General features: G+C 41.5%; 1 protein-coding gene across 1 annotated transcript in view; it reads left to right on the top strand.

Annotated features, from left to right (window-relative positions):
- Nucleotides 1–16,098, top strand: part of LOC126162565 (GPI inositol-deacylase) — a 166,907-nt gene that overhangs the window by 11,230 nt on the left and 139,579 nt on the right. Inside the window, exons 2-3 of the mRNA XM_049919153.1 lie at nucleotides 1,182–1,335; nucleotides 11,502–11,725. Coding sequence (XP_049775110.1) covers nucleotides 1,182–1,335; nucleotides 11,502–11,725 — 378 coding nt within the window. The remainder of the gene's footprint in view (nucleotides 1–1,181; nucleotides 1,336–11,501; nucleotides 11,726–16,098) is intronic.

Below are 16,098 nucleotides of genomic sequence, written 5' to 3'. Positions count from 1 at the left end.
AATAAGGTGACAGGGAGAATATAGGAGAAAGGGGTGGGACACAGAGGGTAGGGAGGGGAAATTGTGATATGTGCGCTGAATGTGTACACAATGAAGCCATGGGGGAGGCCAAGTATATGGATGAGGCGTCAGATTCCAAAAATATTCTTATTGATTTTTTGTGGTTTTTCCACAAACCACAAAAAATGTTTCTACAGGTTGAATCAAACAACACAAAGTCCAGGTTGGAATAACAATGTAAGGAAAAAATAGATTGCCACTTATCGTAAAGATGACACTTTGAATTGCAGGTCGGTGCAACGAAAAGAGACTTACTCTTTAGCCAAAGACTTTGTCAGTAAAGGAAACCCACACACATTCATTTACACAAGCAAGCTGATTAAGGCTTTGGGTGAAAGCTAATGTATAAGTGTCTTTCCGTTGTGACTGTCTGCAACTCAAGAGTGTGTCTTCCTTACATTGATGTTTCTACAGGTTGCTCGGAAACAATCAAAAAGCTGATAAGGGTGTTGCAGGGTAGGTTATGGTGAGAAATAATTGTTAAGAAAAAAATTCAGTACATTTGCAAGTTAATTAGCTTCGAAGTTATCCATTCAGGTTGTTTCACCCACACATTCAAGCTGTCTGTGTTATACAATTAGTGTCAGTTGTTATAGCATAGGGGACAGTGCATGAGACTGCTTTGCCTTTGGCGTAGGTTTGGTCTTTATTACCATCCCATGTCCAATTTTTGTATCACTCTCTTGTTCAGTTTTAGGAAACCAAATGAAGAATGTGTTTGGTGACACCATATATGGCAGGCCACTTGAATTTGTGCGTGCAACAGCATGCTGCTAGAGACTCGTGAATTGTAGCATGCAGCAGAGCAGTGTGTAATGTAACTATGTCAGGGTGTGTGGGAAACAGTATGCTGTAACTGAGTTTTGAATTAGAAAATTTCATTCATAAATAGAGAACCCTCTGCTTTCAGGGCAGCCTGCAAGTCAGGAACAAGAAACATTTTTCATTAGAATGGTAAAGTCTTCATCATTCTTAAAATTATGACCAATATAAATGTCTCATTCAGTACACATTCGCCTTATTAACAGTGTAATTCACATGACATTATATTCTTTACACATATGTAGCATCAGTGGGACTTGAATATGGAGTAAATCAAGTCGCAATATTTGCTTTTGCAGAAAATTTCTCTCCCACAAAATGTAACAAAAAAGTACAGCCGCTATGGACTGTATGCTTATGGAGAAGGCCAGTTTACTGAGAAACTGAGACATATGATATTTAATGGCGTACCAGTACTCTTCATTCCAGGAAATAGTGGTTCCCACAAACAAGGCAAGTATTCACTTAGCTTAGTTATATTCTTATTGGAGAGCTGCTGTATCCCATTGATTAACACGTTGAGGTTTATGTAATAAATATAGAGTATAAACAAAAGAAACAACCATGGAAATGAATTGTGTTAACAACAGTAAATTAATAGAAAACTTTTGCAAACAAAATGGAACACATGACAAAAAGTTATGCACTTGTGATAGCAGATGTACCATAATATGAAGTAAATAATATTCAACCTCACACTAAAATTTTGTGTGAACAATAATAATGTGAAAAGGAATTTCTGTCTCTTGTGAACGGATATTGGCAGAAAGATGCCCATGCTATAACGTCGTTAGCATGCCACATGCTTGACTGTATTCTTATCTATGCAACCAGAGGATTAAGCAAATATAGTCATAACACAAAAATTCAGAACATGACAATAATAAGTTTATTTGTACACAAACACCCTGTTACAAACCAAATGCAGGTTGGGGAAGGTTTGGATATTGCGGAATTCGTGGCCCTGAGAAGTGGTTGAAATTGCAGTTCTCTCTTTCACTCTTACATGATTTAAATATATTTTTTGATGCAGAATATATTGTAATATTCTGATTCTATTAAGTTCTGTTTAGGGTCAGCTTCCAACTCTTGTGCCAGATGCTGGTTGTTTTAAAGCTTCCTTTCACAGTGCCTCCCCTTAACCCATTTCCAGATGGTTTATATCCCTGCTGAAGCTGCAACACCTGTCCTATCCACCCATATATCCTTTTCCAGTCATGTAACAGGTACTAGATAGTTACAATTAAAGTACAGCTATTCACAGAGGTTCAGTGTAGGCTGTAATTATTGTATGATAGTGAAACTTGGTAGATAGGCTAAATTATTAATGTGGAACCGATTATACTGATAATGTTAGTGAACAGTATGGCTATTGAGAATAGAGACCGTGTGCTGTTAGTGAAAATGTTTTCTGTGGACTACAGGAATTACGGTGCTGCATGGAGAGAGTGCCGCCAACTGGAAGGTCCGAGGAGAGGCTCGATTGTGATAATGAAATTCGAAAACCCAAGTGAGCTTGGTGTGGCACCTGGAAGAGGCAGGTGTCCTGTCCTGGTGCAAGTTACTGACAAGATTGCTGTTGCTGTAACTGACCATGCACCACATGTTCTGGGTAATACTAATGGTACTGCTCATCCAGTGTTATGAGAATTATCCACACAATGGTCAACAGTATGGAAAGTTTTGCAGTCTGTATTACACTGGTACAAGATGCAGACAGTGCAGCAACAGAACCCTCATGATCTGCAGCTACATCTGAATTTGTTCTTTGGTTTCTGGAATGGACTGAAGTTAATGACTTTGGCCAGACAATATTCTATGGAGTGTGAGGCACATTTTAGACTACAGGGTGCAGTGAATACACAGAACTGCTGAAATTGGGGTGCTTTTAAACCATGTGCTCTGCACGAAGAGCCATTGCACTTGGCGTACATGACTGTGTGGTATGGCTTCAAAAGCACCGTTATTCTCAGTCTATTCTTCTTCTTTTAAGAGAATATAGCCAGATGCCCTGTCAGTTGTACTATGACATCTGCACATTACTAGGGCCTCCTTGTACAGCATGTGATTCCTGCTTAGGAAAATTCCAACCATGTGGAAATCAGTGTTTTCATGCAAGACGGAGGCAACAACTCATCTCACTCACCCAGTGAAAGATCTGGTTAATGCAACTTTTCACAAACGTATTATCTCCTGAGGTTTTCCAGATGCATGGCCTGCAAGACCATTTAATCTGAATCCATGTGACTTTTGGCTCTGGGGATCTCTAAAAGAATGCATTTACTGGGGACGTGTTTGGTCTCTGCTTTATCTAAAGGCCAGTGTGCGGGACCATGTTGCTCAGATTCCACTGGAACTGTTGTGAGCAACTGTTGATTCTGTTATTTTATGGAGGCAGCATCTTGGTGATGTTGCTGGTGTATGTGTTGAATAAACTGTATAAGTGGTGGTTAATAATAAAATCAACATTGTGCCTTTCTCACTTGTTTGACCTTTTCTGTCCACATCCCGTCCCTTATCCATTACATATGGAAACATTTCTATACATCTTCCTTGTGTTCACTGTGCCATATTTGCACCTGGTGGCCAAAATTGGAAGTAATTTGTTTTCTAGTGTAAATTGGTTCCGCATTAATGCATTATAATATCTAACAAGTTTCAATGCCATATGATAATTACAGCCCACACTAGGCCTCTGTGAGTAGTTGCACTTTATTTATGACAATCCCGTACACCCTACCTTATTAGAGGTAGATCTATCTTTGAAAGAAGTCATGTCAAATACAGACTCTGATGAAACTTCTGCACTGTCTCTTATGTGGACACCACTGGCAGCCATATGTCTGCGCATTTCAGTGTCTGCTTCACTTGGATCTCTCCTTCCGCTTTCTAATTCTTTTAATGATATGCATAAGAATTGTTCTTCCAATACATTTTTCAATCTTGCAGTTATCCTTGCCTCAATCTCCTCTAGCCTCTTATCACATACCCATCTCCAACCTATGGCTACTTCTTCATCCCATTAATCTACACCCACACTACTCTCTCCCCAGTCTCCCTTTTTCTCTGTTCTCTCCCACCTCTGCCACCCTTCCTCCCCCCCCCCCCTGCCCCCCCCACACACACACTGAAACATGACCCTCCATTTCTACATGTGCCACATACAACTTCATCTGCATGCAGCAGGCTGGGCTCTCAGATCTCATATTCCTAACCTGTTTCCAAGCTGGCTTCCTCATAGCTGTCACTGCCCTTTCCTAACACCTCCACCACTCCCTTCACCTTCCTTCCTCTCACCTACTCCACCTTACACAACTCTTTACCCCAGTCAGTCTGCAGTGCAGAACAATGTAACAATACACATGTATGTATTTTTTTCATGAGTCCTTAACCTCCTAGAGGGAATATTGTTCAAAAGCTTAGCAGTAAATTCAACTTTGTTTACGTGCTTCAGTTACGTGGAGAGTGCGTACTTTAACTCTGTTCATTATTTTACTTTAGACATACTTATCATTGTTCCTTGGTTTCACAAAAATTACAAAACTGAATTCTTCAGAAACTTGATGACCCTTAAAAACTTTTTATGTCACCACTGTATCAACCTAAGCACAAAATGCAGTATAGTTTAATCTGAGTTAACATCACAGAAAGTGCTACCATAAGTAGCTTTCAGCTTTTGCTTCAGGTTTTAATACTGACTTTCACTGGAACTGTAATCATTTTTACTTGTTGCTCTGTAAATTTGTGAATACTCCAGCTAACTGAGAAAGTGTGTAATAAAAAACTGAATCATCCTACACCAAATCAAGAAGTCGCAAATATTATACGTACAATACGCAAACAAGTGAAATAAACCATTTATGATATTTACCGTCCTATATAATAAATAGACATACTGCAGAGATCACAACAATCTCAGATCTAACAATGAATAAAGTACAAAATAATCATAGAAGCTGGAAAGCTGCTAAGTAAGAAGCATATTTGAAACTCAACAGTGTGAAAGGTGTAGCACAGCACACTGAGGTGGTGTGGAGTGGCAGGAAGGCACAAAGAAAATGACTGCTAGATATTATTCATCAGACATAGCCAGCCAAACACACACTTTACTCAAGCACACCTCACAAACAAATGGCCAGAGTTGTGTCAAGGCACTTGAGCATGACAGCAACTGCATAAGGGGTGAGCAGTGATTTTTGCTTGGGTGGGTAGTTGGGGCACAGAAGACTTTCGGAGCAGGGAGGGAAAGCATGGTAAGGGTGGGGGGAGCTACAAGTCTTGCATGTGGGTGCATGCAGGGATGTAGTGTAGACAGAGTAATGGGCTGCTGGGTGCAGCATAGAGTGGCTATGCTGTGCAGGAGGGAGGGGGCAGAAAATTTGAAAAGGGGAAAGGGCTATGCAGGTGCACTGGTGAGATAGAAAGCATGTGTAGAGCTGTATTGGGAGCAGGCAAGTGGAGTACAGGGATTAACAATGGTTGAGACCAGGAGGAGTTAGAGGAATGAAGAATATGATGCAGGGAGAATTCTCAGCTGTGCTGTTCAGAAAATTTTGTGTTGATGAGAAGAATCCAGATGGCACAGGCTGTGAAGCATTGCGTGTCTGCCATTCAGTGACACCTCTATGTGATGATTAAGAATGTATTCTTTTCATGTTGCTGTATTCCATCATGAATTTCCACTGTTCAGCATATTTGAAATTCAAAGAGCTGAGTTTCTCCCAACATATGCAATGTTCAAGTAACTTATGGTAATGCAGCCATATCACATCACCAACAACTGTCAATATTTCTACAGGCACACAACCTGTCATTTTCAAGGCAAAACTGCAGCAAGAGAACAAGGGGTTTCAAAAACCTTGGTTTGCAGATCAATTCTGGAAGATATTCCATCCCACAACCAAAGATGACCGACATCAGAAGTTACCAATAGCAAAAATTAATAACCAACAGGTGAGGTAGCATTAACTCTGTTTTTTAACGATGGAGAGAGTGGGATTCCACGCAGAATTTAGGCAAAAACCTCCGTCTATTTATAATGTTACTTGCTAATTAAATTAAACTGCTTCCTTGACAACACTATCCCAATAGCTGGAAGTACATGCCAGAATCTCTCATGTTGTTATATTCCACAGGGTGACCAGTGTCAGGACAGTGTTCTGCAATAGCAGATTTACTTGGCTGTTTTAAATGTGTGTGATGCTTATGCTTGGTACATCTGTCCTCCACGGTTCTAATAGTCTTACTGATGCATGACATGACACAACTGCAAGGAATGCGATAGAGACCTGCTGTTACCAAACTGAGATCGTCATTTACGGCAGGGGTTCTCAAACTTTTTCCATTGCACCATCCCTCCTGAAATAGAAATTATTTTAACCCTCCCTCCCCTCCCCATCCCCTTTTTCTTTCCATCTTCCTCAGCACTTCTCATTCTTGGCACAAAAATGACCCGTGATATCTATTTACATCTGTCTAATTATTACAACTGTCAGTTACAACAACAACATTGTCCTTCAAGCACATCAGAGTTAAATATTTTTATTAATTATCTCACATTTGTATTATTCAAAGGTGGTGAAAGTTAACAATTACAAATGCTTTATAAATAACCATGGCTGTGTGAGCAATTACATATATTTCACTATGTATTTTTATTATGAATTAGTTCACAATCTGGTCAATTAAAGTTAAATTGTTTCCACTATATTGCTTTTAAATCGGTCAGAATGTTTTAATATTTGTAAGATCAGAGGGTAACAATGATGATAGAACAATAGACAACATTTAAATGCCAGTTTAAAAACCATTATATTCAAACTGATCACCCAAAAAGGAAATAAACAAGATTAAAAATGCACAAGGTTCAAGATTTGGAAATTTTATGATGTTTGCACATTTAGTGTGATGTGTTTGCCTGAATTTGTGAAGAAAGCAGATCCAGTCTTGGTTGGATGTTTGAAACAGCAGCTCACACATGCCAATCGAGCTAAGGTGTATACTGATGTTTCGTCTTGATTAATGCCATTGCAAGAAATGTTGACTCATACCGGTAAGTTGATGCGAAAGGTAATAACAAGTCCACTGCCCTTCTTGCTAAATTCGATTATTCATTCCGAGTTTGCATCCAAGAAATTTCAAGGGACTTTGATTTAAATTCATTTCAAAATGTTCTGTCACTTGAGAGTTCTATGAACTGCTCCTGTTCTACTGTTGACAAGTGGCCTCTTGTATTCATATCGAACAGATTATGGATCCAGTCGTGCTTGGATAAAGGTACTGGAAATTTATTCTTGAGTTGTTGACAAAGCCTTGAAGTGATACATTAGGTTCATTCAGCTGTTCAGTACAAAAAGACGAAGTTCATCCTTCAGCTTTACAACGCAACAAAGAACTTTACCACAAGACAACCGCTGTATCTCCATGTGCATTACAAGCAGATCATCAGTAGAACCTGTCTCTTCCCAAAGAATGGAAAACAGCGTACTGTTTATAGCTTGTGCTTTCACACAGTTTACAGCATAGACTGCATTGTTCAGCATGTTATTGACTTCTGGTTATACTGCCTTAGAAGCCAATTCTCCCATGTGTCATGCAACATTTGAATTTTACAGAAGGAGAAACAGCACACACTCTTGTCATGAACCCCTTTTTAGTTCCAGTAAATGCTGGTGCCCATTTGTACAGATACGCTATGTGATCAAAAGTATCCAGACACATGGCTGAAAATTACGTACAAGTTCTTGGCTGTCCTCTTGCGGGCATATGTTCAATCAGGTGCTGAAAGGTTTCTTGGGGAATGGCAGCCCATTCTTCATAGAGTACTGTACTGAGGAGGGGTGTCGATATCGGTCGGTGAGGCCTGGCACGAAGTCAGTGTTCCAAAACACCCCAAAAGTGTTCTATAGAATTCAGGTCAGGACTCTGTGCAGGCCAGTCCATTACAGGGACGTTATTTTCGTGTAACCATTCCACAGGCCGTGCATTATGAACAGGTGCTAGATCACGTTGAAAGATGCAATCGCCATCCCCGAATTGTTCTTCAACAGTGGGAAGCAAAAACGTGCATAAAATATCAATGTAGGCCTGTGCAGTGATAGTGCTATACAAAACAAGAGGTGCAAGCCCTCTCCATGAAAAAATCAACCACACCATAACACCACCACCTCCGAATTTTACTGTTGGCGCTGCACACTCTGGCAGATGACGTGTACCAGGTATTCGCCATAACCACACCCTGCCATCAGATCACCACATTGTGTACCCTGATTTGTCACACCATACAACATTTTTCCACTGTTCAATCGTCCAATGTTTATGCTCCGTAGACCAAGCGAGGCATCGTTTGGCATTTACTGGCATGATGTGTGGCTTATGAGCAGCTGCTCGACCATGAAATCCAAGTTTTCTCACCTCCTGCCCAACTGTCATAGTACTTGCAGTGGATCCTGATGCAGTTTGGAGTTCATTCCTGTGTTATGGTCTGGATAGATGTCTGCCTATTACACATTACGACCCTCTTCAACTGTCGGGAGTCTCTTCAGTTAACAGATGAGGTCGCCCGATATGCTTTTGTGCTGTACGTGTCCCGTCGCATTTCCACTTCACTATCACATCAGAAACAGCAGACCTAAGGATGTTCAGGAGTGTGGAAATATCATGTACAGATGTATGACACAAGTGACACCCAATCACCTGACCATGTTCGATGTCCGTGAGTTCCACAGAGCATCACATTCTGCTTTCTCATGATGTCTAATGACTACTGAGGTCGCTGATATGGAGTACCTGGCAGTAGGTGGCAGCACAGTGCACATAATATGAAGAATGTGTATTTTTTTAAGGTGTCCAGATACTTTTAATCATGTAGTCAACCAACACAGTTTGTCCATGAATGGTTGTTGTCAACAAAAAAGGAATTCACAAGAAAGATAATATCTTCATCTGTAGTCCTTCCTTCCATAACTTTACAAAATAGGAAGTCCTCCTGCATTTCATTTTCATAGCAGTAGTGTACAAACCCAGAAGCTGGAAAAGATTTCCAATATGAGTAATGTTATCAAGTTGCAGGGCAAATTTTGGGATATCCTGAAAACATGGTAGTGATTGATTTTTTATGTGAGTGGCTATTGCGTCACTATCATCTGAGAGTGTTATTGACTTTAGACACTTGCTAACCTTTTTCCATGCTTGATTTTGCAAATTTTGACGCTTTGGGAAAAAGTGACTTCAGTTTCATAGGCTTGAAACTATTGTTGACTAAAATCTCCTGACAAGGAACACATTGTGGTCGTTCCTCATTATTCAAAAAGAATTCTGGTAAAGCTTAATGTCAGGGAATCAACTTGAGTTTACGTACTTCAGTTTTGCATTTAGAACTAATATTGCTGTTGATAGGAACAGAGTAAGAGGCACGTGAAAGAAGAATGTACTGTGATGAAATTAGAACTTTTTCGTTATTAGAATTGCGTACTTTCACAGGAGAAGAGATACTCGAGGAATCACTTGCATGGAATCTCGTGTTACCATTGCAAATCAACCTCTTATCCATGGCAATGACTTTTTTAAATCAGGTAAGCTATTTTCAGTGAACTGTTATTAGAATGCAACTTTTAGCTAACACACTATCTTTGAACTGACTCTGGAAGCCTGGCTGAAGTAGAGGATCATCACAATGGGTATGAGTAACAATCTATTCTTGTAATCAGTGTTGCAAGGAAGCAGTGGTCCTATTGTCAAGTGGTTTGTTGTCATTAGTGGTTGTTAAATATTTGGTAAGTAGCTAATCCTCTGGATGATTGATGATGAGGGTTGTGTAATGGAATATTTCATTACTTTTCTCACTGTTCCTACTGACAGGATCAACTGGTCAGTTCTTGTGAAATAAGACAGCAAATTAATGATTTTTTTGGAGGGGGGGGGGGGGGAGAAGCAGAGAGCTTTCTAACTTGGTTCATTGGTTCATGTCAATGAGAAACTGATGCTAACAATATTAATTTACCAAAAGACTTATTTCTTACATAATATGAAATATAAGTATTCCAATGAAAGCTGGGCAGCCTGTCTATTACTCATTGTACCCCATCCCCCCCATAAGGGGGTCGCATCCCCATCCCACATCCCCACTTTGAGGACGACTGCTTTACAGAAACCTAAAAAGACCCTAATATTAGATGATGATCGAAAAACACGTTTCACATGATATTTCCACAAAAGATGACTAATCCTGTTGGACATGCTTCCTCCTTAAGGCGAAGGGGCCATGGACTTTGGTGCCGCCTCAGTATTATCATCACTCACCCAGTGTACAGTTGGCCCCATAGCATTGAGAATTTGAACAACTCTTTATAACACCTGGATTCAATACACCAGAATATTCATTTCGTGATGGGGGAGGAAAAGGATTGCTGCCAGGCTGATAGTTGTGATAGCTGCCCCACCATGCAGCTGAGAATGAAGGGGTACTTCGTACCTTGGTTCACAGGATCCACATCATCTCAAACCCTGAGAGCTTGTCAGCTGAGTTAGCCCATCCTCCTTTTGTCAGAATAGTTGCAGTGAAAGACAGATGAACATTGAGCTGTCAAGTAACCAGGCATTGGATGAGTGGTGATAATACCAAGATGATACCAAAGTCTATGACCTGTTTGCCTTCTGCTGGGAGCATTTCCAATGTGGTTGATAGTATTTTGTGGGAACATGTGAAATATGTTTTTCAACCACCGTCTAAGATAAGGATCCTTTTAATTTCCGTAAAGGATAATCTTGGTTTGTGTATTGTATTCCTTGCAGTTGAGGCACATCGTATATTGGTCACATTATCAGGACCATGGAGGATCGGTGAACTTAGCATAAGCGTCATATGCACTTACGACATCTGAGCAAATCTGCTGTTACAGAATATTGTCTTGGCTCCAGTGATCTCATGGAATATAACAACACAGAAACTCTGGTATGCACTTTCATTTATTGGGATAATGTTATTAAGGAAGCAGTTGAAATTAAATTAGCAAGTAACCATATTAATTTTCACTATCGATAACTTTTGATGTTGTTCATCTTTGGTTGTGGTGGTGATGATAGTGTCGGAGAGAGAGGAGAGAGAGAGAGAGAGAGAGAGAGAGAGTAAATTTTGCCTTGAAAATGACGGCTGGCTGCATTTCCATTAAGTTATTCAAACATATTTAAAAATGTTATTTACATTCACCTGAAAATGGGAAAATTTGTATGTGTTCAGTACGAATCGTACATCATTTGAAGGTTACTGTACAATATGGAAAACACACCATCACTTTACTGACAAGCTATGCACTAATGATATTTGACTTGAAATGCATATGCAGATAAGAAATACTGAGGTTCAGTACGTCTCTAATCTATAATATTTTGATGTTGACCATACCTTTCAAAGGAAGCTTTCAGAATAACTTTGAAAATTAGACATGCTACAGAAAATATACTTCACCATAGTGAGTGTAGACTTGTCTTGTGGACTTGTAATGATTTACAATTGTTTTGAATTGTGATCACTTCCAATTTCTGCTAATATGTGGCTAAATATACATAATTATTGTTGAGTATCTGTACTGTCTATTAATAACTATTTTTCCCGCCTGCAGTCCGTTCATTGGCGTCTGTCAGTCTCAGGAAAGCTATTTCCTCACATTCAAGGTTTCATTTTGATTATTTCTCATTGGATTTCAATGAAGAATATTCAGCATTGTTTGGAGGGGTCCTTCAAGAGCAAACAGAATTCCTTCATATCAGTATTAAAAGAATTCTTTCATTATACGAGAGAAGTCCGTCAAAACCAAATTCTGTTGCACTTGTTGGACATTCGATGGTAAGCACACATTATGGATTTTTCTTTAATACAAGATAAGTTGTTTTTGTGTAGCAGTTACTTCCTTCTATTAATTCTGTTTTAAAAGGTTGTTTCTTTTTCTATTAATAAAGAGACTTGTATTGTATTTTGTTTGAGCCATCATGAGCTGATGGATCCTTAACTGGAATGCACTGTCATAGTATTTGTAAGATCAAAATAAAATTCACTCACAAAAATTTAGATTTTTATTTTTTATTTACATAATCAGATTTTGAAACATCTGAACATTGTGTGTGTGTGTGTGTGTGTGTGTGTGTGTGTGTGTGTGTGTGTGTGGTTTTTTGTTTTTTTCCCCACATCTCCTCCTAAACCATAGGGCCAATTTCAACCAAACTTGATACATGTATCCCTTACCATGAAGCAACAGTTGTTGTGGGGGTAAGAGTGACCTATGTATCCTAGTGCAAAAGCTATGATGTCATGAATAATGAGATACATGAAAATGTGTTGCAACATGCATAGTGTTTAAATTTATCACTTCTTTGCTGGTAACTCTATTTGCAACATATTTCACTGACACTACTCTGTTGCTGAGTGTACCAACATAAATATAGTATCATTGTATGCCACATAGTTCAAGAGATATGATGCCATAAACACTGAGATACATGAAAAAATGCAGCATCATGGATGTTCTTTACCACTAAGACACTCCTACAGTCGATTCAACTTAAGGAGAGCCCTGACACCTGGCAGCACTCATGACAGCTTTCAACTGGGAGATACAAATGGGTGTAGGTGAAAACAATAGCCTCTATAGAACTAATGAAGAGACGTTGCCATGAAGATGTTCACAAAATCGCATTGTAGACATGTGAAGCACCTGTGCACAGAGTACAGAAACTGTCCAGGATCGTGTTTGTTAGTTGGATACCCTAGCATTATATTTGTACATTATGCACTTGTCTTTTCACAACTGTTTCGTAACTTCAAAGGTGTTTTAACAAATATATGGAAATAAATTTTTTTATACTTCAGTACAAATACAGTTTATTTTTCATTCTCATTTCGAATAGCAAATTCGCAAAATAAACAACCAGTTGATGCCGGGTTGGTTTTATATATATAAATATAATAGAGGGAAACATTCCACGTGGAAAATATATATATATATATATATATATATAAAAAGAAAGATGATGAGACTTACCAAACAAAAGCGCTGGCAGGTCGATAGACACACAAACATACACACAAAAATCAAGCTTTCGCAACAAACTGTTGCCTCATCAGGAAAGAGGGAAGGAGAGGGAAAGACGAAAGGATGTGGGTTTTAAGGGAGAGGGTAAGGAGTCATTCCAGTCCCGGGAGCGGAAAGACTTACCTTATGGGGAAAAAAGGACGGGTATACACTCGCACACACACGTGTGTGTGTGCGAGCGCACACCCGTCCCTTTCTCCCCACAAGGCAAGTCTCTCCGCTCCCGGGACCGGAACGACTCCCCACCCCCCCACCCCCCCACCCCCCAAAACCCACATCCCCCCGCCCTTCCCTCTCCCCCCCCGACGAGGCAACAGTCTGCCGCGAAAGCCTGAATTCCGTGTGCATGCCCGTGTTCGTCCGTGCGTCCGTCGACCCGCCAGCACCTTCATTTGGCAATATATATATAATAGAGGGAAACATTCCACGTGGGAAAAATATATTTAAAAAGAAAGATGATGAGACTTACCAAACAAAAGCGCTGGCGGGTCGATAGACACACAAACATACACACAAAAATCTAGCTTTCGCAACCAACGATTGCCTCGTCAGGAAAGAGGGAAGGAGAAGGGAAGACAAAAGGATATGGGTTTTAAGGGAGAGGGTAAGGAGTCATTCCAATCCCGGGAGCGGAAAGACTTACCTTAGGGGGAAAAAAGGACAGGTATACACTCGCACATACACACATATCCATCCGCATATACACAGACACAAGCAGACATTTGTAAAGGCAAAGAGTTTGGGCAGAGATGTCAGTCGGGACGGAAGTACAGAGGCAAAGATGATGTTGAAAGACAGGTGAGGTATGAGCGGCGGCAGATTGAAATTAGAAATTAGCGGAGATTGAGGCCTGGCGGATAGCGAGAAGAGAGGATATGCTGAAGGGCAAGTTCCCATCTCCGGAGCTCTGACAGGTTGGTGTTAGTGGGAAGTATCCAGATAACCCGGACGGTGTAACACTGTGCCAAGATGTGCTGGCCGTGCACCAAGGCATGTTTAGCCACAGGGTGATCATCATTGCCAACAAACACTGTCTGCCTGTGTCCATTCATGCGAATGGACAGTTTGTTGCTGGTCATTCCCACATAGAACGCTTCACAGTGTAGGCAGGTCAGTTGGTAAATCACGTGGGTGCTTTCACACGTGGCTCTGCCTTTGATCGTGTACACCTTCCGGGTTACAGGACTGGAATAGGTGGTGGTGGGAGGGTGCATGGGACAGGTTTTACACCGGGGGCGGTTACAGGGGTAGGAGCCAGAGGGTAGGGAAGGTGGTTTGGGGATTTCATAGGGATGAACTAGGAGGTTACGAAGGTTAGGTGGACGGCGGAAAGACACTCTTGGTGGAGTGGGGTGGATTTCATGAAGGATGGATCTCATTTCAGGGCAGGATTTGAGGAAGTCGTATCCCTGCTGGAGAGTCACATTCAGAATCTGATCCAGTCCCGGAAAGTATCCTGTCACAAGTGGGGCACTTTTGGGGTTCTTCTGTGGAAGGTTCCGGGTTTGAGGAGATGAGGAAGTGGTTCTGGTTATTTGCTTCTGTACCAGGTCGGGAGGGTAGTTACGGGATGCAAAAGCTGTTTTCAGGTTGTTGGTGTAATGATTCAAGGATTCCGGACTGGAGCAGATTCGTTTGCCACGAAGACCTAGGCTGTAGGGAAGGGACCGTTTGATGTGGAATGGGTGGCAGCTGTCATAATGGAGGTACTGTTGCTTGTTGGTGGGTTTGATGTGGACGGACGTGTGAAGCTGGCCATTGGACAGGTGGAGGTCAACGTCAAGGAAAGTGGCATGGGATTTAGAGTAGGACCAGGTGAATCTGATGGAACCAAAGGAGTTGAGGTTGGAGAGGAAATTCTGGAGTTTTTCTTCACTGTGAGTCCAGATCATGAAAATGTCATCAATAAATCTGTACCAAACTTTGGGTTGGCAGGCCTGGGTAACCAAGAAGGCTTCCTCTAAGCGACCCATGAATAGGTTGGCGTACGAGGGGGCCATCCTGGTACCCATGGCTGTTCCCTTTAATTGTTGGTATGTCTGGCCTTCAAAAGTGAAGAAGTTGTGGGTCAGGATGAAGCTGGCTAAGGTAATGAGGAAAGAGGTTTTAGGTAGGGCGGCAGGTGATCGGCATGAAAGGAAGTGCTCCATCGCAGCGAGGCCCTGGACATGCGGAATATTTGTGTATAAGGAAGTGGCATCAATGGTTACAAGGATGGTTTCCGGGGGTAACAGACTGGGTAGGGATTCCAGGCGTTCGAGAAAGTGGTTGCTGTCTTTGATGAAGGATGGGAGACTGCATGTAATGGGTTGAAGGTGTTGATCTACGTAGGCAGAGATGCGTTCTGTGGGGGCTTGGTAACCAGCTACAATGGGACGGCCGGGATGATTGGGTTTGTGAATTTTGGGAAGAAGGTAGAAGGTAGGGGTGCGGGGTGTTGGTGGGGTCAGGAGGTTGATGGAGTCAGGTGAAAGGTTTTGTAGGGGGCCTAAGGTTCTGAGGATTCCTTGAAGCTCCACCTGGACATCAGGAATGGGATTACCATGGCAAACTTTGTAAGTAGTGTTGTCTGAAAGCTGACGCAGTCCCTCAGCCACGTACTCCCGACGATCAAGTACCACAGTCGTGGAACCCTTGTCCGCCGGGAGAATGACGATGGATTGGTCAACCTTCAGATCACGGATAGCCTGGGCTTCAGCAGTGGTGATGTTGGGAGTAGGATTAAGGTTTTTTAAGAAGGATTGAGAGGCAAGGCTGGAAGTCAGAAATTCCTGGAAGGTTAGGAGAGGGTGATTTTGAGGAAGAGGAGGTGGGTCCCGCTGTGACGGAGGACGGAACTGTTCCAGGCATGGTTCAATTTGGATAGTATCTTGGGGAGTTGGATCATTAGGAGTAGGATTAGGATCATTTTTCTTCGTGGCAAAGTGATATTTCCAGCCACCTTCCCTACCCTCTGGCTCCTACCCCTGTAACCGCCCCCGGTGTAAAACCTGTCCCATGCACCCTCCCACCACCACCTATTCCAGTCCTGTAACCCGGAAGGTGTACACGATCAAAGGCAGAGCCACGTGTGAAAGCACCCACGTGATTTACCAACTGACCTGCCTACACTGTGAAGCGTTCTATGTGG

Source organism: Schistocerca cancellata, chromosome 2 (assembly GCF_023864275.1).
Source record: "Schistocerca cancellata isolate TAMUIC-IGC-003103 chromosome 2, iqSchCanc2.1, whole genome shotgun sequence".
Lineage (NCBI taxonomy): Eukaryota > Metazoa > Arthropoda > Insecta > Orthoptera > Acrididae > Schistocerca > Schistocerca cancellata.
This window is presented reverse-complemented; position numbering and strand designations above follow the sequence as displayed.